Below are 27,500 nucleotides of genomic sequence, written 5' to 3'. Positions count from 1 at the left end.
CAGCAAATCTCCTTAACAAATGTGATGAGACACAATGATCTCATTAAGGTTTATATAAAAAAATGTCTGATCTGCAATTCAAATGTTTTTATACAACTCAAATTTGAGCTGAGTAAAACTTAAAGGGGTCATATAATGGTACATGCGCTTTTACAAGTTGATTGTACTGAAATGTGTGTTGGCAGTGCCTGTACACAACCATCATATAATGATAAAAATCTATCCAGTGTTTTTGTTTTAATCTCCTTATATGTTATCGATTTTGTGACGTCACTAAATCAGACGCCCCTCCCCTGATTGATGATTGACAGCAGCGTTTCAACACAGACCCGCCCTGATCATCGTAGTCCACCATTGTTGATTCACTGGAGCAGAATGCCGTCTAAGCGATTGTGGTGTTCTGTTCTTGGCTGTAATAAGGAACACAGCAGTCATTTTAATCTTCCTAAATTCGAACAGCTGAAGACGCAGTGGCTGAGTTTTATTTTTGAAGGGAATATTCCCCACGAGCAACGTAAATGCTTTTACGTTTGCACTAATCATTTCTCACCAGATTGCTTTATAAACGAGCGTCAGTGTAAATCTGGTTTTGCTAAGAAGCTGGTCCTGAAAACAGAATCGGTACCAACTACTCGTGTTCCTGCTGCACCTCCAGAAGAAGTGAGTAACGTTTTATTAACCTTTAAATATTAATCTTTGCAAATCGCTTGCATGCTTCACGATGAACGCGGCTAATGTTTACACACTCAGGGTATATTAGGCATGTTTTCTCTGTAACGTTACAACGTTCTCAATATAATTCATAATCCCACATTTATAATGAACAACGCGTTATGGTTAATGTTTCAGCACTGACAGTTGTACCTAACACTGAGATAACGTTACGCATCACTGACAAGCCTACATTTACCAAAAAAAAGTTGTTCAACATCAATCTGTCAACAAACTAACCTATACATCAGTAAACACAGCGTCTGTATCTCACTACTCTAAGTTACCCTGCCAGTACATAAGTTACAAAAATAGATCAAAGTGACATTAAGTTAACCAACCATTCAGAAACATCCTGTTTGAGCCTTAATTGTCGAACTTCTTCGGGCGTCATCTTGTTCCGAGTCCGACTCCGGTTCAGATTGATACGGTTGCACAGATGTTTCCTCAGAGACTCCCGCTGACATTCTTGTTCCAAAATATACCCTCAACTGTTGTCAAGGCAACACTTCACGTGCGCGGTGTCAAAACGCCCACAGAACAGAGGGGCGGAGTCAGCAAAGCTCATTATCATTTAAAGGAATATGCACTAAAACGGCGTGCTGAAAACAGAGGTGTTTTTGACCATGTAAAATTAGTGTTTTCTTACAATACTAATGATAATTTTTAATAAAAGTATATTACAAAGTTTTCATTTAGACCCTAAAGATTCATATTAACTTGTACAAAAATGGCATTATATGACCCCTTTAATAAATAACTGGATATGGACTGTTGCTAATTTTAATCTTTAATATGATATTATTAAAGTACCAACTGACAAGGGTGTACATCTTTATTTCAGAGATTGTTTTCCTTGGGAAACTTGATCTATTAAATCAAGAGCTTGTGCATGCGAATCAAATCACTCCATTGTCGCTACCCGGCCTAGTCTACGAGGAGTTCGAGTGTTTCAGAGCGTTTATCATGGCAGAAAATGTGGAATCAGAGGAAAAAAGTGGAAACTAACCGACTAAATATGTGCCTAAATAGATTGCAGATATGAAATAATTTATACGGAACTTTTTAATCAGAGTTTCATTGAAAACTTTAAATTGCTTAAAAGGCAATTTTGACCAATGCCCAAGGAGTGTCTCTCCTCCTCCCTCACCGTCTCTCGAGCTACAAACGCCTGGCTTCAGTAGACAGATGAGCTTGGCCAAACACTGAAGAACAGGGCCATCATCAGCGATGAAGTTAGGGTTAGCCGTGGGTTAGGGTTTTGGTTAGCGTTAGCATTAGCGTTAGCCCTAACTCACCTGCTCACGGTCGGCCCTCCTCTTCTCCTCCTCTGCCCTCCTGCGCTCCTCCTCTTCTTTGCGTCTCCTCTCCATCTCCTCCACACGTCTCTTCTCCTCCTGTTCTCTCCTCCTCTGCTCTCGCTCTTGTTGTCTCCTCATCTCTCGCTCTCGTCTTTGTTGCTGCAGTACACAAGAATTACTCTGCAGTTAAACTTACAATGTGACATGACAACACACGGTGCGTTTGAGTATCCCGCGTACGTTACGGTCACGGTAAACTGATCAAGAAAGAGCAGCTGGGTTAAGGTTTACTGTTACTGCAGGTTAAGACCAACAAAAGAATGAGATGTCAATTTTGCTTTCAAAATGGCAAATATCGTCACATTTTCTAAATGTTATTTCGCTATTCTATGGAAAGTTCTAGTTGGGTTAACAGGCTCATATCATTGAAAACTCACTGTATGCCATATTGTGACATGAGTTCATGATCATGTGACCCATGTTGTTCAAATGTTTAGTTTTTTTATCCCTAAAGGGCCAAATGGAGATCTTTAGCTGACCTATCCTTTGCTATAATACATGCAATGCGTATTATTGTAGGATCATATTTTTGCAGATGAAATGTGTTTTTTGATGGGTGATTTTACCAACTGGTGAACAAGTGACTTAAATGATCCAATAAGGCTCATAAACTTAGTCAGGCATTGACCACATGTGACAGAAATGTTTACCATTGTAGTGGTGGATGTAGTTGCTCTTTAGAGTGCAGGCTTTTGACACACTTCGCCAATTGTTTTTCTAGCGCCACACATCTATAAACTCTTCAAGGTGTTGGACGTGCTCAGGTGTGCTTACAAACATCTATAAACTCTTCTTCAAGGCGTTGGACGTGCTCAGGTGTGCTAACACACATCTATAAACTCTTGCTCAAGGTGTTGGATGTTCTCAGGTGTGCTAACACACATCTATAAACTCTTCTTCAAGGTGTTGGACGTGCTCAGGTGTGCTTACAAACATCTATAAACTCTTCTTCAAGGCGTTGGACGTGCTCAGGTGTGCTAACACACATCTATAAACTCTTGCTCAAGGTGTTGGATGTTCTCAGGTGTGCTAACACACATCTATAAACTCTTCTTCAAGGTGTTGGACGTGCTCAGGTGTGCTTACACACATCTATAAACTCTTCTTCAAGGTGTTGGACGTGCTCAGGTGTGCTCACACACATCTATAAACTCTTCTTTAAGGTGTTGGACGTGCTCAGGTGTGCTCACACACATCTATAAACTCTTCTTCAAGGTGTTGGACGTGCTCAGGTGTGCTCACACACATCTATAAACTCTTGTTCAAGGTGTTGGACGTGCTCAGGTGTGCTCACACACATCTATAAACTCTTGTTCAAGGTGTTGGACGTGCTCAGGTGTGCTCACACACATCTATAAACTCTTCTTCAAGGTGTTGGACGTGCTCAGACACATCTATAAACTCTTCTTTAAGGTGTTGGACGTGCTCAGGTGTGCTCACACACATCTATAAACTCTTGTTCAAGGTGTTGGACGTGCTCAGACACATCTATAAACTCTTGTTCAAGGTGTTGGACGTGCTCAGGTGTGCTCACACACATCTATAAACTCTTGTTCAAGGTGTTGGACGTGCTCAGGTGTGCTCACACACATCTATAAACTCTTCTTCAAGGTGTTGGACGCGCTCAGGTGTGCTCACACACATCTATAAACTCTTGTTCAAGGTGTTGGACGTGCTCAGGTGTGCTCACACACATCTATAAACTCTTCTTCAAGGTGTTGGACGCGTTCAGGTGTGCTCACACACATCTATAAACTCTTCTTCAAGGTGTTGGACGTGCTCAGGTGTGCTCACACACATCTATAAACTCTTCTTCAAGGTGTTGGACGCGCTCAGGTGTGCTCACACACATCTATAAACTCTTCTTCAAGGTGTTGGACGTGCTCAGGTGTGCTCACACACATCTATAAACTCTTCTTCAAGGTGTTGGACGCGCTCAGGTGTGCTCACACACATCTATAAACTCTTCTTCAAGGTGTTGGACGTGCTCAGGTGTGCTCACACACATCTATAAACTCTTCTTCAAGGTGTTGAACGTGCTCAGGTGTGCTCACACACATCTATAAACTCTTGTTCAAGGTGTTGGACGCGCTCAGGTGTGCTCACACACATCTATAAACTCTTCTTCAAGGTGTTGGACGTGCTCAGGTGTGCTCACACACATCTATAAACTCTTGTTCAAGGTGTTGGACGTGCTCAGGTGTGCTCACACACATCTATAAACTCTTCTTCAAGGTGTTGAACGTGCTCAGGTGTGCTCACACACATCTATAAACTATTGTTCAAGGTGTTGGACGTGCTCAGGTGTGCTCACACACATCTATAAACTCTTCTTCAAGGTGTTGGACGTGCTCAGGTGTGCTCACACACATCTATAAACTCTTCTTCAAGGTGTTGGACGTGCTCAGGTGTGCTCACACACATCTATAAACTCTTCTTCAAGGTGTTGGACGTGCTCAGGTGTGCTCACACACATCTATAAACTCTTGTTCAAGGTGTTGGACGCGCTCAGGTGTGCTCACACACATCTATAAACTCTTCTTCAAGGTGTTGGACGTGCTCAGGTGTGCTCACACACATCTATAAACTCTTTCTCAAGGTGTTGGACGTGCTCAGGTGTGCTCACACACATCTATAAACTCTTTCTCAAGGTGTTGGACGTGCTCAGGTGTGCTCACACACATCTATAAACTCTTGCTCAAGGTGTTGGACGTGCTCAGGTGTGCAAAAAAAACACATCTATAAACCCTTGTTCAAGGTATTGGACGGGCTCAGGTGTGCTCACACACATCTATAAACTCTTCTTCAAGGTGTTGGACGTGCTCAGGTGTGCTCACACACATCTATAAACTCTTGCTCAAGGTGTTGGACGTGCTCAGGTGTGCTCACACACATCTATAAACTCTTGTTCAAGGTGTTGGACATGCTCAGGTGTGCTCACACACATCTATAAACTCTTGTTCAAGGTGTTGGATGTTCTCAGGTGTGCTCAAATCGAATACCAACACACCGAACGAATATTCGAATATCCGGGTCCAGCCCTAGCTCACACACATCTATAAACTCTTGTTCAAGGCGTTGGACGTGCTCAGGTGTGCTCACACACATCTATAAACTCTTGTTCAAGGTGTTGGACGTGCTCAGGTGTGCTTACACACATCTATAAACTCTTCTTCAAGGTGTTGGACGTGCTCAGGTGTGCTCACACACATCTATAAACTCTTCTTCAAGGTGTTGGACGTGCTCAGGTGTGCTCACACACATCTATAAACCCTTGTTCAAGGTATATGACGCGCTCAGGTGTGCTCACACACATCTATAAACTCTTCTTCAAGGTGTTGGACGTGCTCAGGTGTGCTCACACACATCTATAAACTCTTCTTCAAGGTGTTGGACGTGCTCAGGTGTGCTTACCTCCTCCAGCCGCCGCCTCTGCTCCTTCTGCTGCTCGATGCGCTTCTGCCGTTCGGCCAGTAGTTGGCGCTTGTATTCCTCCTGCTCGCGCATCTGCTGTTCCTGGAGGAGCTGCTGACGTCTCATCGCCTCAGAGCGCTCCTTATTCTCTTGCTGTAGACGGATGAAGTCCCGGCGCAGAGTCGACTCGCCCGGGACATTCACGATAGAGCTGCGTGATTCAGAACACAGAGTTACACACTGCTCCTTAAAGATCAACTATGTGACTTTTCCAGCCATTCCCACAAACAGCCACTTCAAACCAATGAAATAATTAGAGCTGAGAAAAATTATATTCCCAATAAAAATGTAAGTTTTTTTAAGATGTGATGAATTTCTGTAAGGCAAGTCTTTCCTATGCTTTTAAATGTATTCTCAGCTGTTCATGAACCGGTAATGATTAATAAGTCAGAGACTGATCTATAGTTGCGTCGGGCTGACGTGCATCTCTCCGAAACATACGCACTAGAGCTGCACGACTAATCGTTAAAAGATGGCGATCACGATTCAGGCAGACACATATTATTCCTAAATGACAGTCATCTATGTCTATTAAACCACTGACATGTCCGATCACAGCGAATATTCTGATCCAGAGAGAGACGTTTTCATGTATAGATATAAAACAGTTTTAACCACACAGTATCATTATTTCTGTCTACAGTCATTCAGAATAATCACAGAAGTACTGGGATAAAAGTTTGGAAATAAACACTGATGTCAACGGTAGTAACTTGACACTTCAAATAAAGATGTATCCATTACATCGCTACACCAGTAGGTGGCGACAAGTGACTGTTAAAAAATGTATTCCTCATTAAAGTGAAGTCTTTGATTGAGTCATTAAATCATCCATTCAAAATATTTGTTAAAAAACATTGATTCTTCCAGTAATGACACAAGTCAGGTCTTTATGAGTGAGTTATTGAATCATTCATTCAAACTTATTTTCTTTTTTAATTAATTTAAATTAATTAAATAATTTTAAATAGATTGCTGCAATTAATATTTTGTCAGCAGCTCCAGTAAATTGCTGTTATACCCGCAGTTGTTTCTCTTGCTGCTTATGTATGTGTTCTGAGATGCGGAGGTGGCAGCTCCGGATTGGCTGTAGTCATTATTGGAGACCGCCTCCGATTGGCCGACTCTAGGAGTTTAACAGGCTTCCAATCGCCGCCTTCTTTCAACGCTCACTCCGAGACGTTTGATTTAGTTGCCCTTGAGTTGTTTTTGTTTATTTCAATTTTGATTTGTGTTTGAGCTTGCACTTTAGTTCTTTATTTGTAGTATTTGTTCATACTTTGTAAATTCTTGTAAATATTAATTTATTGGTTTATTGGGTTCTGATGCCATTTATTTTCATACTTATTTTTGTTGTCTCTGTTTGAAGCATGTGGTAGGTAGGGCAGGTTATTTTGTATTTTTTATTGATGAGGTTAAGTAGAGGGAGGGTTGAGTTTTGCTTTTTTTGGCCTTGTTGGGACCAGAAGGTTTTCCCAATCAAAATTTTTTCTTTCCTTCATTGTAGTAAATACCCACAAATTAAGCGTATGTCCAAGAATCTTTACTGAAGCGGCCTGGCCCCTAGACGGCCGTAACAATCGCATGTTATTTTGTTTTCTTTTTAGCATCATGGGAGAATCTTGAAAAAATTGTGATTCTCAATTCATTCAGAATCGTGCAGCTCTTATACACATAAATCTGTGCATGAAATCTGCATACAAATATTTTCATAAACAAATGATGATACACCAATCAATCACTTACATACTGAAATTTATGCTTAATTTATGTAATAAATGTGGGAGCAACTGAAACCACAACTATGCAAAAACCACATACTCTGAAATTGTACTCTTTCATCGACTCCAGGGGAGGAGTAAGAAGAGATCTGCCAATGAGAGATCTGTAATCTGGGTGTGTTCGTTGTGTTTCAAACAGTTTCATATTCTTGCCAGTGTGTTATGTCATACCTGGGCTCTCCCTCCTGCTCCTGAGCTTCCTCCTCCTCTTCCTCACTGCCGCTGTACTCGTACTCGGTCTCATCTGCAGTCGGAGCACAAGCACACACGTCACACGCGAGCACTAGCACACACGTCACACGCGAGCACTAGCACACACGTCACACGCGAGCACTAGCACACACGTCACACGCGAGCAATAGCACACACGTCACACGCGAGCACTAGCGCATACACGTCACACGCGAGCACTAGCACACACGTCACACGCGAGCACTAGCGCATACACGTCACACGCGACCACTAGCGCACACACGTCAAAAGCGAGCACTAGCGCACACACGTCACACGCGAGCACTAGCGCACACACGTCACACGCGAGCACTAGCGCACACACGTCCCACGCGAGCACTAGCACACACGTCACACGCGAGCACTAGCGCACACACGTCACACGCGACCACTAGCGCACATACGTCCCACGCGAGCACTAGCACACACGTCACACGCGAGCACTAGCACACACTTCACACGCGAGCACTAGCACACACGTCACACGCGAGCACTAGCACACACGTCACACGCGAGCACTAGCACACACGTCACACGCGAGCACTAGCACACACGTCACACGCGAGCACTAGCGCATACACGTCACACGCGAGCACTAGCGCATACACGTCACACGCGAGCACTAGCGCATACACGTCACACGCGACCACTAGCACACACACGTCACACGCGACCACTAGCGCACACACGTCACACGCGAGCACTAGCGCACACACGTCACACGCGAGCACTAGCGCACACACGTCCCACGCGAGCACTAGCACACACGTCACACGCGAGCACTAGCGCACACACGTCACACGCGACCACTAGCGCACATACGTCCCACGCGAGCACTAGCACACACGTCACACGCGAGCACTAGCACACACGTCACACGCGAGCACTAGCACACACGTCACACGCGAGCACTAGCACACACGTCACACACGAGCACTAGCACACACGTCACACGCGAGCACTAGCACACACGTCACACGCGAGCACTAGCACACACGTCACACGCGAGCACTAGCGCACACGTCACACGCGAGCACTAGCGCACACTTCACACGCGAGCACTAGCGCACACGTCACACGCGAGCACTAGCGCACACACGTCACACGCGAGCACTAGCGCACACTTCACACGCAAGCACTAGCGCACACGTCACACGCGAGCACTAGCGCACACTTCACACGCGAGCACTAGCGCACACTTCACACGCGAGCACTAGCGCACACACGTCACACGCGAGCACTAGCACACACTTTGCACGCGAGCACTAGCGCACACGTCACACGCGAGCACTAGCACACACTTCACACGCGAGCACTAGCGCACACACGTCACACGCGAGCACTAGCACACACGTCACACGCGAGCACTAGCACTCACTTCACACGCGAGCACTAGCGCACACGTCACACCCGACCACTAGCGCACACACACGTCACACGCGAGCACTAGCACACACGTCACACGCGACCACTAGCGCACACACACGTCACACGCGACCACTAACGCACACACACGTCACACGCGACCACTAGCGCACACACACGTCACACGCGACCACTGGCGCACACACACGTCACACGCGACCACTGGCGCACACACAGGTCACACGCGACCACTAGCGCACACGTCACACGCGACCACTAGCGCACACACACATCACACGCGAGCACTAGTGCACACACATCACACGCGACCACCTGCGCACACACACATCACACGTGAGCACTAGTGCACACACACATCACACGCGAGCTCTAGCGCACACACACATCACATGCGAGCACTAGCACACACACACACGTCACACGCGATCACTAGCGCACACACACATCACACGTGAGCACTAGCGCACACGTCAGGCGTGACTACTAGCGCACACACACGTCACACGCGAGCACTAGCACACACACACGTCACACGTGAGCACTAGTGCACACACACGTCACACGCAAGCACTAGCGCACACACGTCACACGCGACCACTAGCGCACATACGTCCCACGCGAGCACTAGCACACACGTCACACGCGAGCACTAGCACACACGTCACACGCGAGCACTAGCACACACGTCACACGCGAGCACTAGCACACACGTCACACGCGAGCACTAGCGCACACGTCACACGCGAGCACTAGCGCACACGTCACACGCGAGCACTAGCGCACACGTCACACGCGAGCACTAGCGCACACTTCACACGCGAGCACTAGCGCACACGTCACACGCGAGCACTAGCGCACACACGTCACACGCGAGCACTAGCGCACACTTCACACGCAAGCACTAGCGCACACGTCACACGCGAGCACTAGCGCACACTTCACACGCGAGCACTAGCGCACACTTCACACGCGAGCACTAGCGCACACACGTCACACGCGAGCACTAGCACACACTTTGCACGCGAGCACTAGCGCACACGTCACACGCGAGCACTAGCGCACACGTCACACGCGAGCACTAGCACACACTTCACACGCGAGCACTAGCGCACACACGTCACACGCGAGCACTAGCACACACGTCACACGCGAGCACTAGCACTCACTTCACACGCGAGCACTAGCGCACACGTCACACCCGACCACTAGCGCACACACACGTCACACGCGAGCACTAGCACACACGTCACACGCGATCACTAGCGCACACACACGTCACACGCGACCACTAACGCACACACACGTCACACGCGACCACTAGCGCACACACACGTCACACGCGACCACTGGCGCACACACACGTCACACGCGACCACTGGCGCACACACAGGTCACACGCGACCACTGGCGCACACGTCACACGCGACCACTAGCGCACACACACATCACACGCGAGCACTAGTGCACACACATCACACGCGACCACCTGCGCACACACACATCACACGTGAGCACTAGTGCACACACACATCACACGCGAGCTCTAGCGCACACACACATCACATGCGAGCACTAGCACACACACACACGTCACACGCGATCACTAGCGCACACACACATCACACGTGAGCACTAGCGCACACGTCAGGCGTGACTACTAGCGCACACACACGTCACACGCGAGCACTAGCACACACACACGTCACACGTGAGCACTAGCGCACACACACGTCACACGCAAGCACTAGCACACACACACGTCACACGTGAGCACTAGCACACACACACGTCATACGCGACCACTAGCGCCAAACGTCACGCGCGAGCACTAGCGCACACACGTCACGCGCGAGCACTAGCGCACACACGTCACGCGCGAGCACTAGCGCACACACGTCACGCGCGAGCACTAGCGCACACACGTCACGCGCGAGCACTAGCGCACACACGTCACGCGCGAGCACTAGCGCACACACGTCACGCGCGAGCACTAGCGCACACACGTCACGCGCGAGCACTAGCGCACACACGTCACGCGCGAGCACTAGCGCACACACGTCACGCGCGAGCACTAGCGCACACACGTCACGCGCGAGCACTAGCGCACACACGTCACGCGCGAGCACTAGCGCACATACGTCACGCGCGAGCACTAGCGCACACACGTCACGCGCGAGCACTAGCGCACACACGTCACGCGCGAGCACTAGCGCACACACGTCACGCGCGAGCACTAGCGCACACACGTCACGCGCGAGCACTAGCGCACACACGTCACGCGCGAGCACTAGCGCACACACGTCACGCGCGAGCACTAGCGCACACACGTCACGCGCGAACACTAGCGCACACACGTCACGCGCAAGCACTAGCGCACACACGTACACACAAACACACACACACACACACTCTGGTGCACTATCTTTGTGGGGACTCTTCATAGACGTAATGGTTTTTATACTGCACAAACTATTCTGTCTTCTTACACTAACCTGACCCCTAAACCTACCCATCACACAACTTTCTGCATTTTTACATTTACAAAAAAACTAATTTCGTATGATTTATAGCCTTGTGTACCTCAATGTGGGTCTCCACAGTGACACGAGTCCCCATGAGTCTGTGTGTATTCAGGTTTAAGTCCCCACCAGGATAGAAAATCATATACACACTCACACACAGCATAGATACTTCATTATTTAATCACACTGGCTTCACAGCAGGTTGTGTTGGCTGTAGTCAGATGAATTGAGCTGGGGGTTTTTTTCTTTCTATGTACCAGTGGTCACTCTGCTACATTTACAGCTGAAAAAAAGTAAACTAGGCACGTTTAACAAGATTTCATCTTTAATATGAATTAGTTTGTCTGAGTTTTTCATATTTTTTTCTTGTATACTTTTAAGTTCCATTTATTTGGTGCTTTGTTCAATCTCAAACCATTATTTTATTTTTATTATTAAGATGTCTGCACAAGAGTTAACTGTAATCTGGGAAAACTAAAACTGAAATTAAGCGTCCCGCTTTGGTCTACACTGGAAGTGTTCTGTTTGCTCTGCTAAACTATAATTACAAAAAATAAAACTGAAACTAAATAAAATAAAAACTAAATAGAAATGTGTTTGCAAAATAAAAACTAAACTAAAACTAACAAAACCATTAATAAAACTAACTAAAACTAAACTGAAATTTAAAACAAATTTGAAAACGATATTAAAATAAAAATTAATTTAAAAAGGCAAAACTATAATCACCTTGGTAGCCACCCAGTGGGCATATGATGTCAATTTAACATCAATATGACATCAAACATTATGTCAAAATGACGTCACCAAATAGGTCAAAAATATTGACGTCAAAGTGTCAATGTCAAGAGTTTGACCTCTGCTGATGTGATTAATTGAGTGATGATTGGCCATTATTGAAGACACCTGATGTTAACAAGCAGAATCACTGAAGGAGAAAATCACACATTTCAATATTCAGAATATTATATTAGGGATGCACCGATCCAATACTCAGCATCGGTATCGGCTCCGATACTGCCATTTTTGCCGGATCGGGTATCGGTCAGACGAGGCCGATCCAAATCCGATATTGTGCGTTTACTATTGTGTTATTGTTAAGCCCCACAAAAGCACCAACAACATTATAAAGCACATCAAGTTTTCGTGGACTATATTACAAGTGTTCTGAAGCCATTATAGTATAATGTGAGATAGAAATTAACATTTAAGTCATTCGGGTCCCCGCTATGATAACAATAACTTTCTCAAATGTTTACAGAACAAGCGGGAACCCAGTGTGCCTGTATCTTTTTCTATTGCTGTTCGATTACATGATAGAAAGTCTAAGGCCTTCAAAAGCCGTACAGCAAACCCATCTAATCTGGTGCCTATTACACGACATACCAAGATTGCTGTGGGGACAAAGAGTAAGACTGTTAAGTTAGCACTTTTAAACATCCGTTCACTTAAAAATAAATCACTTTTAGTCAACGACTTAATAACCACATACAACCTGGATTTTATGTTGCTAAATGAAACTTGGCTAGAAGAAAGTTGCAGTGCAACAGTCCTCAATGAAACAGCCCCTCCTAACTTTACTTTTATGAGTGTCTGCAGAGCTGTCAGAAGAGGCGGAGGTTTAGCTGCTCTTTATAAAGATGTCTATCAATGTAAGCAAATATCATTTGGGAATTACCCGTCTTTCGAATATCTGGGTATTGTGTTAAAAGGTGCTCCACGCATTTTACTTATCATTGTTTACAGGCCTCCAAAATACTCTCCAGCTTTTGCTGAGAACTTAACAGAACTGTTATCAACAATTTCCTCAGAGTTTGACTGCTTTGCCATTGCTGGAGATTTTAACATTCACATAGATAATGCAGAAAACAATATGGCAAAAGAAATCAAAACTGTTTTAAAAACTTTTGATCTGACTCAGCATGTACATGGAGCCACACATAATCGTGGACACACTCTAGATTTACTTATCAGTAAGGGTCTAAACATTTCATCAATTGTTATTAAGGATGTAGCACTGTCTGATCATTTTTGTATTTTCTTTGATATATTGATCTCTCCTGCCATTGAAGCTAGATCTGTGTCTGTCAAGAAGAGATGCTTAAATGAGAACACTAGTGTACTATTTATGAAGGCTATATCTTTAACACCAAGCATATCTGCTGACTCTGTTGATTTTCTCCTTGATTCTTTTAACTCAAAAGTTAAGAGTGTAATTGATGATATTGCTCCTGTGAAAGTCAGGAAGAAGAGTGACAGACAAAAAGCACCTTGGAGAAACTCAACAGCAGTGCAAAATATGAAAAGACAATGCAGAAAAGCAGAGCGCATGTGGCGGAAGACAAAACTTGTAGTCCATTATAACATCTACAAAGACAGCATCCATGCTTTCAATAAGGAACTAAGCAAAGCTAGACAGACTTTTTTCTCGAATATTATAAACAGCAATATAAACAACAAGCGCACTCTTTTTGCTACTGTAGAGAGACTGACAAACCCCCCAAGCCAGATTCCCAGTGAAATGCTCTCAGTGAGAAAGTGCAGTGAGTTTGCTTCTTTCTTCTCTGAGAAAATCAATAATATCAGAAAGGTGATCAGCTCATCCTTGAGTTGCGCTGGGGTCAGGCAGATCAGACAACAGCACGAGAAAGTAGCCACTATGTCTGATTTCGAAGAAATTGATGGCAAAATTTTGGAAGAAACCGTACAGCAACTAAAAACATCAACCTGCGCCCTTGATGCACTTCCCACATCTTTTTTCAAAAATGTGTTACACAGCTTAGAAGCAGATCTCCTAGAAGTGGTAAATGCCTCACTTCTCTCTGGGAGTTTTCCGACCTCCCTGAAAACTGCTGTTGTCAAGCCCCTCCTGAAAAAGAGCAATCTGGATAAGACCATATTAAACAACTATAGACCGATCTCAAATCTTCCTTTCATAGGCAAGATCATTGAAAAAGTTGTCTTCAATCAGCTGAACAAATTCTTAAGCTCGAATGGATACTTTGACCATTTTCAATCTGGTTTCCGACCGCACCACAGTACAGAGACCGCGCTCATAAAAATAATAAATGATATTCGCTTAAATACTGATACAGGCAAATTATCAGTGCTGGTACTACTCGACCTCAGTGCTGCATTTGACACTGTCGATCACAAAATACTTCTTGACAGGCTGGAAAACTGGGTCGGGCTTTCTGGGATAGTCCTAAAATGGTTCAGGTCATACTTAGGAGGCAGAGGTTATTATGTGAGTATAGGAGACCATAAGTCTGAGTGGACATCCATGACATGCGGAGTCCCTCAAGGCTCAATTCTTGCGCCACTCCTATTCAACCTGTACATGCTCCCAATGAGCCAAATAATGAGAAAGAACCAAATCGCTTACCATAGCTATGCAGACGACACACAGCTCTACTTATCCCTATCGCCTAACGATTACAGCCCCATTGACTCCCTTTGCCAATGCATTGATGAAGTAAACAATTGGATGTGCCAAAACTTTCTTCAGTTAAACAAAGACAAAACTGAAGTCATTGCGTTTGGAAACAAAGATGAAGTTCTCAAGGTGAACGCATACCTTCAGTCTAGGGGTCAAACAACTAAAAATCAAGTCAGGAATCTGGGTGTGTCTCTAGAGTCAGACCTTAGTTTCAGTAGTCATGTCAAAGCAATAACTAAATCAGCATACTATCACCTGAACAATATTGCAAGAATTAGATGCTTTGTTTCCAGTCAAGACTTAGAAAAACTTGTGCATGCTTTCATCACCAGTAGGGTGGATTATTGTAATGGACTTCTCACTGGCCTTCCCAAAAAGACCATAAGACAGTTGCAGCTCATACAGAACGCTGCTGCTAGGATTCTGAGCAGAACCAGAAAATATGAACACATCACACCAGTCCTCAGGTCTTTACACTGGCTGCCAGTTACATTTAGGATTGATTTTAAAGTATTATTACTGGTATATAAATCATTCAATGGCCTAGGACCTCAATACATTGCAGATATGCTCACTGAATATAAACCCAACAGATCACTCAGATCATTAGGATCACATCGGCTAGAAATACCAAGGGTTCACTCGAAGCACGGCGAGTCTGCTTTTAGCTATTATGCCAGCCGCAGCTGAACCAGCTTCCAGAAGAGATCAGATGTGCTCCTACAGTAGTCACATTCAAATCCAGACTCAAAACACATCTGTTTAGCTGTGCATTTACTGAATGAGCACTGTGCCACTGTTCGTCCGACTGTTTGCACTGTATTTTATTTTATGTTTTAATTATTCTGATTTCTGTATTTTATCTTTTATTCTAAACTGTTTTAATTATTCTGATTTCTTTTGATTATTTTAATTTCTTCTATGTAAAGCACTTTGAATTACCATTGTGTATGAAATGTGCTATATAAATAAACTTGCCTTGCCTTGCCTCATTAAATTCAAGATCACGTAAACTTTTCCATCCAGCATTCAGCGTCGTGTTCAGTTATGACAGTCAACATGATGAAACTCTCTCCAAGATGATTCAATGTTACTATTATTTTACTTGATCTGTAGATAAAGCTCTATGGTTTCGCATAAAACAACTTTATCTTGTTGGACTTTATTGCTGTAACGTTAACTTAATCATGTTTCTACCGGGTGTCTGTTAGATCACAACACTAGAGTAGAGTCCACAATAATTGTTCTTCACGCGCACAGTAACTGAAATTTAAAACGGTTAAAAGAAAAGGCTCAATAAACGATTGCATAGATAGATACTGTGTAATACACTACGCATCAATATGTCTTTCGTTTGTGCTTTCGTCACAGTATATTCCGCGCGCGAGCAGAGAGATTCCGCTCGCGCATTATATTAATGTACTTTCGCGCTACAATAATGCGCTCTCGACATTTGACAGGAAAATAACGCCATACACACACGCGTCACACGCGAGCACTAGCACACACACACACGTCACACACGAGCACTAGCACACACACACGTCACACACGAGCACTAGCACACACACACGTCACACACGAGCACTAGCACATACACACGTCACACACGAGCACTAGCACATACGTCACACGGGACCAATAGCTCACACACGCGTCACACGGGACCACTAGCGCACACACGCGTCACACGGGACCACTAGCGCACACACGCGTCACACGCGAGCACTAGCACACACACGTGACACACGAGCACTAGCGCGCACACGTCACACGCGAGCACTAGCACACACACACGTCACACACGAGCACTAGCACATACATACGTCACACGCGACCACTAGCACATACGTCACACGGGACCAATAGCGCACACACGCGTCACACGGGACCACTAGCGCACACACGCGTCACACAGGACCACTAGCGCACACACGCGTCACATGCAAGCACTAGCGCGCACACGTCACACGCAAGCACTAGCGCACACACACGTCACACACAAGCACAAGTGCACACGTCACACGCGACCACTAGCGCACACACACGTCACACGCGACCACTAGCGCACACACGTCACACGCGAGCACTAGCGCACGACACACGCGAGCACTAGTTCACGCACGTCACACGGTAGCACGAGTGCACACACGTCACTAGCGCTCACACGTCACATGCGAGCACTAGAGCACACGTCACACACGAGCACTAGCGCACAAGTCACACGCGAGCACTAGCGCACACACACGTCACATGCAAGCACTAGCGCGCACACGTCACACGCAAGCACTAGCGCACACACACGTCACACACAAGCACAAGTGCACACGTCACACGCGACCACTAGCGCACACACACGTCACACGCGACCACTAGCGCACACACGTCACACGCGAGCACTAGCGCACGACACACGCGAGCACTAGTTCACGCACGTCACACGGTAGCACTAGTGCACACACGTCACTAGCGCTCACACGTCACATGCGAGCACTAGAGCACACGTCACACACGAGCACTAGCGCACAAGTCACACACGAGCACTAGCGCACACACACGTCACATGCAAGCACTAGCGCGCACACGTCACACGCAAGCACTAGCGCACACACACGTCACACACAAGCACAAGTGCACACGTCACACGCGACCACTAGCGCACACACACGTCACACGCGACCACTAGCGCACGACACACGTCACACGCGAGCACTAGCGCACGACACACGCGAGCACTAGTTCACGCACGTCACACGGTAGCACTAGTGCACACACGTCACTAGCGCTCACACGTCACATGCGAGCACTAGAGCACACGTCACACATGAGCACTAGCGCACAAGTCACACGCGAGCACTAGCGCACACACACGTCACACGCGAACACTAGCGCACACACTTTCTGTGGCGACAGGACCCGCACCCATACCTTTCTCTCCACGCTTCTTGCGGCAGCGGTCCAGGTGGTCTTTGAGCTGGATCCGCACCTGCCTCTCGTTGGGCTGGTCCCTGATGAAGGGGTGCTTCAGGAGCTGGTCGGTGGGTGGGCGCTGCGTGTAGTTCTTCACCAGACAGCCCTCGATGAAGCTGAAGAACTTCTTGGACCTGAAAACAAGATCACGGGAGAGGAGAGCGTTTCTAGAGGAGCACCGGAGACCTTGGACCTGTTGGCATCAATACGACAATAAGATGAAGGTACTGACCATTTCTTGGACTTGAGTCTGGGTGGAGGATTTCTGGGTATGAGAAAGAGCGCGCGCATGGGATGCATATCACACAACGCTGCAAAACACCGACACACACGTCCCATGAAACCCATTTATCAATTCAGGATATTAAAGGTAGTGTTTGACCAAAAATTATAATTGTGTCGCGACTGATTATGTGTGAAAACCACTTGCATATTTGAATGTATGCAAATGAGACAAATGATCAAATATATGCAGCTATATCACCACAAGAGTGAGGTGGACGAATGTTACAGAGCCTCAGTAAGACAAGAGCAGCTCCAACGAGGACAGAAAGTACTATGTCAATTTAGGGATAGTTCCTGGAGGGCCACAGTCTTCAGCCCTAATTAAACGCACCTGATACAGCTCATCGAGTCCTTCAGGATTATTGGCAAACTACAGGTATGTGTGTTTTTGCTGTGGCACACCTACTTTAAATCAGCAAATACATTATTTTCCTCTAAAATGGACTAATGGTGGAGTAAAAGCAACCGGACATCAAAAGACAGAAAGAAAGGAAGATGAGAGAGGAGGTGTGTAATGGAGTACTCACGAGGAGCGCCCTCCGCCATCTCTATAGCCGTGATCCCACAGGACCACAGATCGCTCTACAGGGAAAGCAGAACATCGTCTCTTCAGCTCATTCATTCGGCTCAGTGTTGATGAGAAACTGCATCTATTGAACATGCTTAATGTTCCTGGAGTGCTTGATCTTCCCATGAGCGCGTGAGGCATGTGTGTGTGTGTGCAGGTTATTACCCTGTAGTCGTAAGTAGCGTCCGGGTTTTCGTCACAGGCGATGACCTCCGGAGCCATCCAGTACGGCGTTCCAATGAAGGTGTTTCTGCGGCCGACGGTTCGATCCAGCTGAGCGCTGACGCCAAAGTCCACTGCAGACGAGACCCAGAGAGCCAACATCAGCTCACACACACCAACAACACGTATTACGCTTATATGGACTCAAAAAACTTCATTCAGGCTTATGGAGAAGGTGAGCAGGGAGAGTGTCGACGATCTGATCTGCACAGGCAATGCCCGGGTGAGATCTCATGATGTACAGCAACTACACTAAGGCCAGAATATACTTGAAGAAAGAAACTGCTGTCCATGACTGATGCAGAGATTGGCACCGTTTTTACGTTGCTTAACATAAACCTTTAAGTGTGTCAATTACTCTCATGCTGAATTACACAAGGACACCAAAAGTGTCTGATTACATTAGAAGGTAATACGCAAGCGTTTTAAGCATTTAATCATAGTTGTACATTAATTATGTAGCTTTAGCCCGAATCTGCACAACCTCAATTTACTGTTAGATGCTGCTTCTGCCCTTCAGAATGTGTAAGATAATCAAATCCACAAGCTAAACACTGGCCTGGAAAGCAAAAATGAATAATATTTTGCATCATGTTTAATACCGTATCTGCATTCAGCCGTTTACACTGTACTAGCGCTGGTTGGACACTAGGTGGTGCTGTGGGTGATTTTCACAGTAAAGGATGATTCTAAACTTTAATGAAATGAGGTATTTATATATTTAAAATGTTTAAATAGATTTTTATTTTATAAATTGTATAAAATTTAAAACAAAATGAAGCTGAAAAAAATGAAAGGAAATTAACCGATTAATTTACACACTAAAAGGAGAATTTTAACCATGATCAACCCTGTGTTAAATGAGTGAAAGGAGTGATCTAAAATAACATTTAAAAATAATACTTGTTGTTGCTGCTTCATTTCATTCTTAATATTTAATGACAGCCTCAAAATTAGGATTTTTTTAACTCTCCATCAAAAGCAGGTATTAATATTCATTACCATAACAACCTCTTACACGTCCATGTTCAAGTCAAGTCAAGTCATCCTCATTTATATAGCGCTTTTAACAATGTAGATTGTTTCAAAGCAGCTTTACAGAGATAAACATATAATTTAAGGTAACAGAGATTGGTTTGGTTTTATAGTGGCTCTTGAAAAATGTTTTTTCCAGCTAAAGTTAGTTTTGATTGATTCACTTCTGTCTAAATGATCATTTGTTATTAAATTAGGGGCCGCTAAGACGACACCGTTCTCTCTAAACAGACTTTAAACGTGAACCTGTGATAGACGCTGATGGCGTTCACATCCCCATTAAGAATTGATTCTATAGTTATGTGCGTTTGAATATATGTGCGCAGGTTTATAATTCCTTACAAACCATGCCTAAACAACCTGCTTGTCTTGCCTATAAATTTTGATGCAGAATTTTTATTTTATCTTATCACTTTGGGTAGGTACGCGAACCGAAAAATTCCACAAGGCTTTATCTGTAGAGTGGTATAGGGATCCTCCATAGGGAGAGGCTAGTTGGCACTTCAGCACTGCATTGTCATCGGGTCCAGGCGAAAGAGCATCTGGTATGTTCACATGAAACACACTTCTCCTGTATGAAATACACATGAGAGGCAGCAAGAAAAGCTTGCCGTGTTCATGTAAGCCTTTTTGGGGACTATATATGAAGGCTATTCTCTCAGGATATTGATGTTATGATGTTACAGGTATGTTTCATTCATAATGTTTCCTCCTCTTTAAACTGCTATAATACTTCATACCAGTCTCGTTATTAATGTAAACTGTGGCAAAACAGTGTGATTAACTGGATTAGATAAGAGTTGTCGGATTTACCTGAGTGAAAACAGAAAACAAATAAAATGAGCAAGTGTTTGTTTTTCTTGATGATTTTGTTCAAGAAAGGATATTCTCATGAGTCTGAGAAAAAACTACCATAAAAGACTTATCTACCGCTGGAGATGTGACAGTATTTAGGATAAATGTAGAGAAAGCAGAAAATCGGTAGATATCTGACCTAGTTTGACCTCTGCGTTCTCAGTCAGCAGCACATTCTGGCCCTTGATGTCTCTGTGGATGACGTGATGAGCGTGCAGGTGGGCCAACCCCTGATGAAGAGAAGAGAAGAGAAGAGAAGAGGCAATGACAGGAGGAGAGGAGGGGAGAGGAGAGGGGGGGAGAGGAGAGGGGAGGGGAGAGGAGAGGGGAGGAGAGGAGGAGAGGAGGGGAGGGGAGAAGAGGAGAGGGGAGGAGAGAGGGAGGGGAGGGGAGGAGAGGGAGGGGAGGAGATGAGAGGAGAAGAGAGGAAGGAGGAGAGGAGAGGAGATGAGAGGAGAGAAGGGGAGGGGAGAAGAGAGGAGGAGGGAAGGAGACGGGGGAGGAGAGAAGAGAGGGATAGGAGAGGAGGAGAGAGGAGGGGAGGGGAGGAGACGGGAGGAGACGGGGGAGGAGAGGATGAGAGGGGAGAGGAGAGGAGAGAAGGGGAGGGGAGAAGATGAGGGGAGGAGGGGAGAAGAGGAGGAGAGGAGATGAGGGGAGAAGAGGAGGAGAGGAGAGGAGGGGAGAAGATGAGGGGAGGAGGGGAGAAGAGGAGGAGAGGAGAGGAGGGGAGAAGAGGAGGAGAGGAGAGAAGAGGAGGAGAGGAGAGGAGGGGAGGGGAGGAGACGGGGAGGTGACGGGGGAGGAGAGGATGAGAGGGGAGAGGAGAGGAGAGAAGGGGAGGGGAGAAGATGAGGGGAGGAGGGGAGAAGAGGAGGAGAGGAGGGGAGAAGAGGAGGGGAGGAGGGGAGAAGAGGAGGGGAGGAGGGGAGAAGAGGAGGAGAGGAGAGGAGGGGAGAAGAGGATGAGAGGGGAGAAGAGGAGGAGAGGAGAGGAGGGGAGGAGACGGGGAGGAGACGGGGGAGGAGAGGATGAGAGGGGAGAGGAGAGGAGATGAGAGGAGAGAAGGGGAGGGGAGAAGATGAGGGGAGGAGGGGAGAAGAGGAGGAGAGGAGAGGAGGGGAGAAGAGGAGGAGAGGAGAGGAAGGGAGAAGATGAGGGGAGGAGGGGAGAAGAGGAGGAGAGGAGAGGAGGGGAGAAGAGGAGGAGAGGAGAGAAGAGAGGGATAGGAGAGGATGAGAGGGGAGAAGAAGAGAGGAGAGGAGAGGAGAGAAGAGGAGGAGAGGAGGAGAGGAGAGAAGAGGAGGAGAGGAGAGGAGGGGAGGAGACGGGGAGGAGACGGGGGAGGAGAGGATGAGAGGGGAGAGGAGAGGAGATGAGAGGAGAGAAGGGGAGGGGAGAAGATGAGGGGAGGAGGGGAGAAGAGGAGGAGAGGAGGGGAGGAGGGGAGAAGAGGAGGAGAGGAGAGGAGGGGAGAAGAGGATGAGAGGGAGAAGAGGAGGAGAGGAGAGGAGGGGAGGAGACGGGGAGGAGACGGGGGAGGAGAGGATGAGAGGGGAGAGGAGAGGAGATGAGAGGAGAGAAGGGGAGGGGAGAAGATGAGGGGAGGAGGGGAGAAGAGGAGGAGAGGAGAGGAGGGGAGAAGAGGAGGAGAGGAGAGGAAGGGAGAAGATGAGGGGAGAGGGGGAGAAGAGGAGGAGGAGGAGAGGAGGGGAGAAGAGGAGGAGAGGAGAGAAGAGAGGGATAGGAGAGGATGAGAGGGGAGAAGAAGAGAGGAGAGGAGAGGAGAGAAGAGGAGGAGAGGAGAGGAGGGGAGAAGAGGAGGAGAGGAGAGAAGAGAGGGATAGGAGAGGATGAGAGGGGAGAAGAAGAGAGGAGAGGAGAGAAGAGGAGGAGAGGAGAGGAGGGGAGGAGACGGGGAGGAGACGGGGGAGGAGAGGATGAGAGGGGAGAGGAGATGAGAGGAGAGAAGAAGATGAGGGGAGGAGGGAGAAGAGGAGGAGAGGAGAGGAGGGGAGAAGATGAGGGGAGGAGGGGAGAAGATGAGGGGAGGAGGGGAGAAGAGGAGGAGAGGAGAGGAGGGGAGAAGATGAGGGGAGGAGGGGAGAAGAGGAGGAGAGGAGAGGAGGGGAGAAGAGGATGAGAGGGGAGAAGAGGAGGAGAGGAGACGGGGAGGAGACGGGGGAGGAGAGGATGAGAGGGGAGAGGAGAGGAGAGGAGAGAAGGGGAGGGGAGAAGATGAGGGGAGGAGGGGAGAAGAGGAGGAGAGAAGAGGAGGGGAGAAGAGGAGGAGAGGAGAGGAGAGGAGGGGAGAAGATGAGGGGAGGAGGGGAGGAGGGGAGAAGAGGAGGAGAGGAGAGGAGGGGAGAAGAGGAGAGGAGAGAAGAGAGGGATAGGAGAGGATGAGAGGGGAGAAGAAGAGAGGAGAGGAGAGGATGAGAGGAGAGGAGGAGAGGAGTGGAGGAGACGGGGAGGAGACGGGGAGGAGAGAAGAGAGGGATAGGAGAGGAGAGGAGGGGAGAAGAGAGGGATAGGAGAGGAGAGGAGGGGAGAAGAGGAGGAGAGAAGAGGAGGAGAGGAGAGGAGGGGAGGAGACGGGGAGGAGACGGGGGAGGAGAGGAGGGGAGGAGAGGAGGGAGGAGAGGAGGGGAGGGGAGGAGGGGAGGAGAGGGGGGAGGAGAGAAGATAGGGATAGGAGAGGATGAGAGGGGAGAAGAGGAGAGGAGATGAGAGAAGGGGAGGGGAGAAGATGAGGGGAGGAGGGGAGAAGAGGAGGAGAGGAGGGGATGAGAGGAGAGGATGAGAGGAGAGGATGAGAGCGGATAAGGGGAGGGGAGAAGAGAGGAGGGGAGGAGAGGAGAAGAGAGGAGAGAAGGGGGGGGAGAAGAGAGGAGAGGATGAGAGGAGAGGATGAGAGGGGAGAAGAGGAGAGGAGATGAGAGAAGGGGAGGGGAGAAGATGAGGGGAGGAGGGGAGAAGATGAGGGGAGGAGGGGAGAAGAGGAGGAGAGGAGGGGAGAAGAGGAGGAGAGGAGAGGATGAGAGGAGAGGATGAGAGGAGAGGATGAGAGCGGATAAGGGGTGGGGAGAAGAGAGGAGGGGAGGAGAGGAGAAGAGAGGAGAGAAGGGGAGGGGAGAAGAAAGGAGAGGATGAGAGGAGAGGATGAGAGGGGAGAAGAGGAGGGGAGGAGGGGAGAAGAGGAGGAGAGGAGAGGAGGGGAGAAGAGGATGAGAGGGGAGAAGAGGAGGAGAGGAGAGGAGGGGAGGAGACGGGGAGGAGACGGGGGAGGAGAGGATGAGAGGGGAGAGGAGAGGAGATGAGAGGAGAGAAGGGGAGGGGAGAAGATGAGGGGAGGAGGGGAGAAGAGGAGGAGAGGAGAGGAGGGGAGAAGATGAGGGGAGGAGGGGAGAAGAGGAGGAGAGGAGAGGAGGGAGAAGAGGATGAGAGGGGAGAAGAGGAGGAGAGGAGAGGAGGGGAGGGAGACGGGGGAGGAGAGGATGAGAGGGGAGAGGAGAGGAGAGGAGAGAAGGGGAGGGGAGAAGATGAGGGGAGGAGGGGAGAAGAGGAGGAGAGAAGAGGAGGGGAGAAGAGGAGGAGAGGAGAGGAGGAGAGGGAGAAGATGAGGGGAGGAGGGGAGAAGAGGAGGAGAGGAGAGGAGGGGAGAAAAGAAGAGAGGAGAGGAGAGGATGAGAGGAGAGGAGGAGAGGAGTGGAGGAGACGGGGAGGAGACGGGGAGGAGAGAAGAGAGGGATAGGAGAGGAGAGGAGGGGAGAAGAGAGGGATAGGAGAGGAGAGGAGAGGAGAAGAGGAGGAGAGGAGAGGAGGGGAGAAGAGGAGGAGAGGAGGGGAGGAGACGGGGAGGAGACGGGGGGAGGAGAGGAGGGGAGGAGAGGAGGGGAGGGGAGGAGGGGAGGAGAGGGGGGAGGAGAGAAGATAGGGATAGGAGAGGATGAGAGGGGAGAAGAGGAGAGGAGATGAGAGAAGGGGAGGGGAGAAGATGAGGGGAGGAGGGGAGAAGAGGAGGAGAGGGAGAGGAGGGGAGAAGAGGAGGAGAGGAGAGGATGAGAGGAGAGGATGAGAGGAGGATGAGAGCGGATAAGGGGAGGGGAGAAGAGAGGAGGGGAGGAGAGAAGGGGAGGGGAGAAGAGAGGATGAGAGGAGAGGATGAGAGGGGAGAAGAGGAGAGGAGATGAGAGAAGGGGAGGGGAGAAGATGAGGGGAGGAGGGGAGAAGATGAGGGGAGGAGGGGAGAAGAGGAGGAGAGGAGGGGAGAAGAGGAGGAGAGGATGAGAGGAGAGGATGAGAGGAGAGGATGAGAGCGGATAAGGGGTGGGGAGAAGAGAGGAGGGGAGGAGAGGAGAAGAGAGGAGAGAAGGGGAGGGGAGAAGAGAGGAGAGGATGAGAGGAGAGGATGAGAGGGGAGAAGAGGAGGGGAGGAGGGGAGAAGAGGAGGAGAGGAGAGGAGGGGAGAAGAGGATGAGAGGGGAGAAGAGGAGGAGAGGAGAGGAGGGGAGGAGACGGGGAGGAGACGGGGGAGGAGAGGATGAGAGGGGAGAGGAGAGGAGATGAGAGGAGAGAAGGGGAGGGGAGAAGATGAGGGGAGGAGGGGAGAAGAGGAGGAGAGAAGAGGAGGGGAGAAGAGGAGGAGAGGAGAGGAGGGGAGAAGAGGAGGAGAGGAGAGGAGAGGAGGGAGAAGAGGAGGAGAGGAGAGGAGAGGAGGGGAGAAGATGAGGGGAGGAGGGGAGAAGAGGAGGAGAGGAGAGGTGGGGAGGAGACGGGGAGGAGAGGAGAAGAGAGGAATAGGAGAGAGGAGAGAACTCAATCAGCGGCTCCAAACACACACATCCACTGTCATGTTAGTGTCAACATGCGCTTCATACCCTGAGAATTTCTCTGGAGATGTACGCGATCCAGTCTTCTTTCAGTGTGTTTCCTTTCGTGTTTTTCACAAGATCTGTTATCGAGCCGGCTCCACAAAACTCCATCACTAGCTACACAAACGACAGACACAGATTTACAGCATTTACATCATTCACTGATGAAATCCCAGCAAACAGCGGCAAATAAAGAAACCTACTTTTGGCTTTTATTAGTCCCCCTAGAGTAATAAAGCAGACTGTACATGTACATGTTTCCAGACCTCTCGAGAACGCACGATATTGAAAAAAATGTGATATTGCGATATCGATAATGAATATTGCGATATCGATATTAATTTCAGTATTTTTAAACATATGTAAATTTACAAAAGTTTACAAAAACGCATCAAAATAGATTCATAACAAAAAACTAATTCTTACTAATTCTTACAACAGAAGGTTTATTTTCAACAGACATTCATATTGGACTGGTACAGCATGAATAAATAACCATTTCTACTACAGAACAGGACATGTTTTACTGGTTGTAGAGTATAAAAATAAATTAATGAGCATGTCTATAGAACAGGAAATGTTAGAAACAATAAAATGAATCTAAAAAAACAAGTAAATAGAAAATGTCAAGAGAAACAGGGCCATCGACCGCCTTTAGAAGGCAATGTGCACTTTCCCCGGCTGCCGGTCACATGCGCTTCTCAGATCGAATAGATATCGGATTTATCAAAACGACTCCATTTACACCTGCTCACATTAATGTGTTTTCGCAAAACAGATATAAATCCTGTCTTCAAATCCCGCGCTATAAGCAGATTTAATGGAGTTCACATCACGAAAGCAACAGATATGATCCGCATTTTATTGATCATCAGCTAGAATCAAAGACTCTCTCCTTCAAGAGAGCGGCAACAGCCCTGGTGAGATCCTTCCGTTTCTTTACTTTTAGTGACGATGATTGTGTGCTAAGCGTCTGTGATTACTTTCGCTTTGATTTGCGATAGTTTTCTCGTTGGCTTGATCAATAGAGTTTCTCATCGGCAGTGATGCGTGTTGCAGTAGCGCCGTCATATCTGGCTATAACATTACATATAGCCTATTTGTTTAGCATTTTTGGGAAGAGTAAATTTTCATATGTGGTTTCAGCAACCAGATGCATTTACACTTGTGCAGTTTCGTCTGGAACTAAAGTTTCCTCTTCAATCTCTGTTATTCCGTCTTCTCCCTGAGCAACACTCATTTTCTTACTTTTGTGATCTTTCTTTTGCTCCCTTTGCTCTCTCTTTAGGTCCTTTCTTTTCTTTCGCTTCGTTTTGTTGTCGGTCTATTTCTCCACTGATTCATGTTCCCGCGGAGGCTCACGCTAGCCTGGCTCCGCACTCCTACACACTCCTATTTTCCTTCAGAACTCTTCTGCATGTCAGGCGGGACGCATAATTATCGCGAGGCTTTCGATAATGATATCGGGCAACGTGATATCGCGATAACGATATTGATTCGATATATCGTGCACGCCTCATATACACGTGGCCTCGGAGTCTGGATCTGGATCGGTGATTTCTGGGAACTGTCAGGTTCTTCTGTCATCAGCAAAGGTAATGGGAATCAAGTCTCTAGGTTTAACTTTATCAAAGATGAATTTGGCATTTAATGTTAACATGTGAAGCAGCCATCTGCGTTTTAAGACTTTATATATGAAGAAAAATATCTTGAAGGACTTTTTAATTAAAACTGAACCCATAGGAATCAAGTAAGAATCCACTAAGAATACATTAAGATCCAACTG

General features: G+C 47.5%; 1 protein-coding gene across 2 annotated transcripts in view; it reads right to left on the bottom strand.

Moving 5' to 3' along the window:
- The window catches only part of LOC143747152 (mitogen-activated protein kinase kinase kinase kinase 4-like), a 129,946-nt gene that overhangs the window by 60,199 nt on the left and 42,247 nt on the right, over nucleotides 1-27,500 (bottom strand). For both annotated transcript variants that reach the window (XM_077239661.1, XM_077239671.1), the window contains exons 5-13: nucleotides 25,721-25,831; nucleotides 20,980-21,070; nucleotides 18,894-19,024; nucleotides 18,688-18,742; nucleotides 18,108-18,186; nucleotides 17,834-18,009; nucleotides 7,499-7,571; nucleotides 5,487-5,697; nucleotides 2,010-2,171 (exon numbers count right to left, since the gene is read on the bottom strand). In XM_077239661.1, the coding sequence (XP_077095776.1) occupies nucleotides 2,010-2,171; nucleotides 5,487-5,697; nucleotides 7,499-7,571; nucleotides 17,834-18,009; nucleotides 18,108-18,186; nucleotides 18,688-18,742; nucleotides 18,894-19,024; nucleotides 20,980-21,070; nucleotides 25,721-25,831 (1,089 nt within the window). The remainder of the gene's footprint in view (nucleotides 1-2,009; nucleotides 2,172-5,486; nucleotides 5,698-7,498; nucleotides 7,572-17,833; nucleotides 18,010-18,107; nucleotides 18,187-18,687; nucleotides 18,743-18,893; nucleotides 19,025-20,979; nucleotides 21,071-25,720; nucleotides 25,832-27,500) is intronic.

This window comes from Siphateles boraxobius, unplaced genomic scaffold (genome assembly GCF_051911475.1).
Source record: "Siphateles boraxobius isolate OS27281-9 unplaced genomic scaffold, OSU_SipBor_1 100, whole genome shotgun sequence".
NCBI lineage: Eukaryota > Metazoa > Chordata > Actinopteri > Cypriniformes > Leuciscidae > Siphateles > Siphateles boraxobius.
This window is presented reverse-complemented; position numbering and strand designations above follow the sequence as displayed.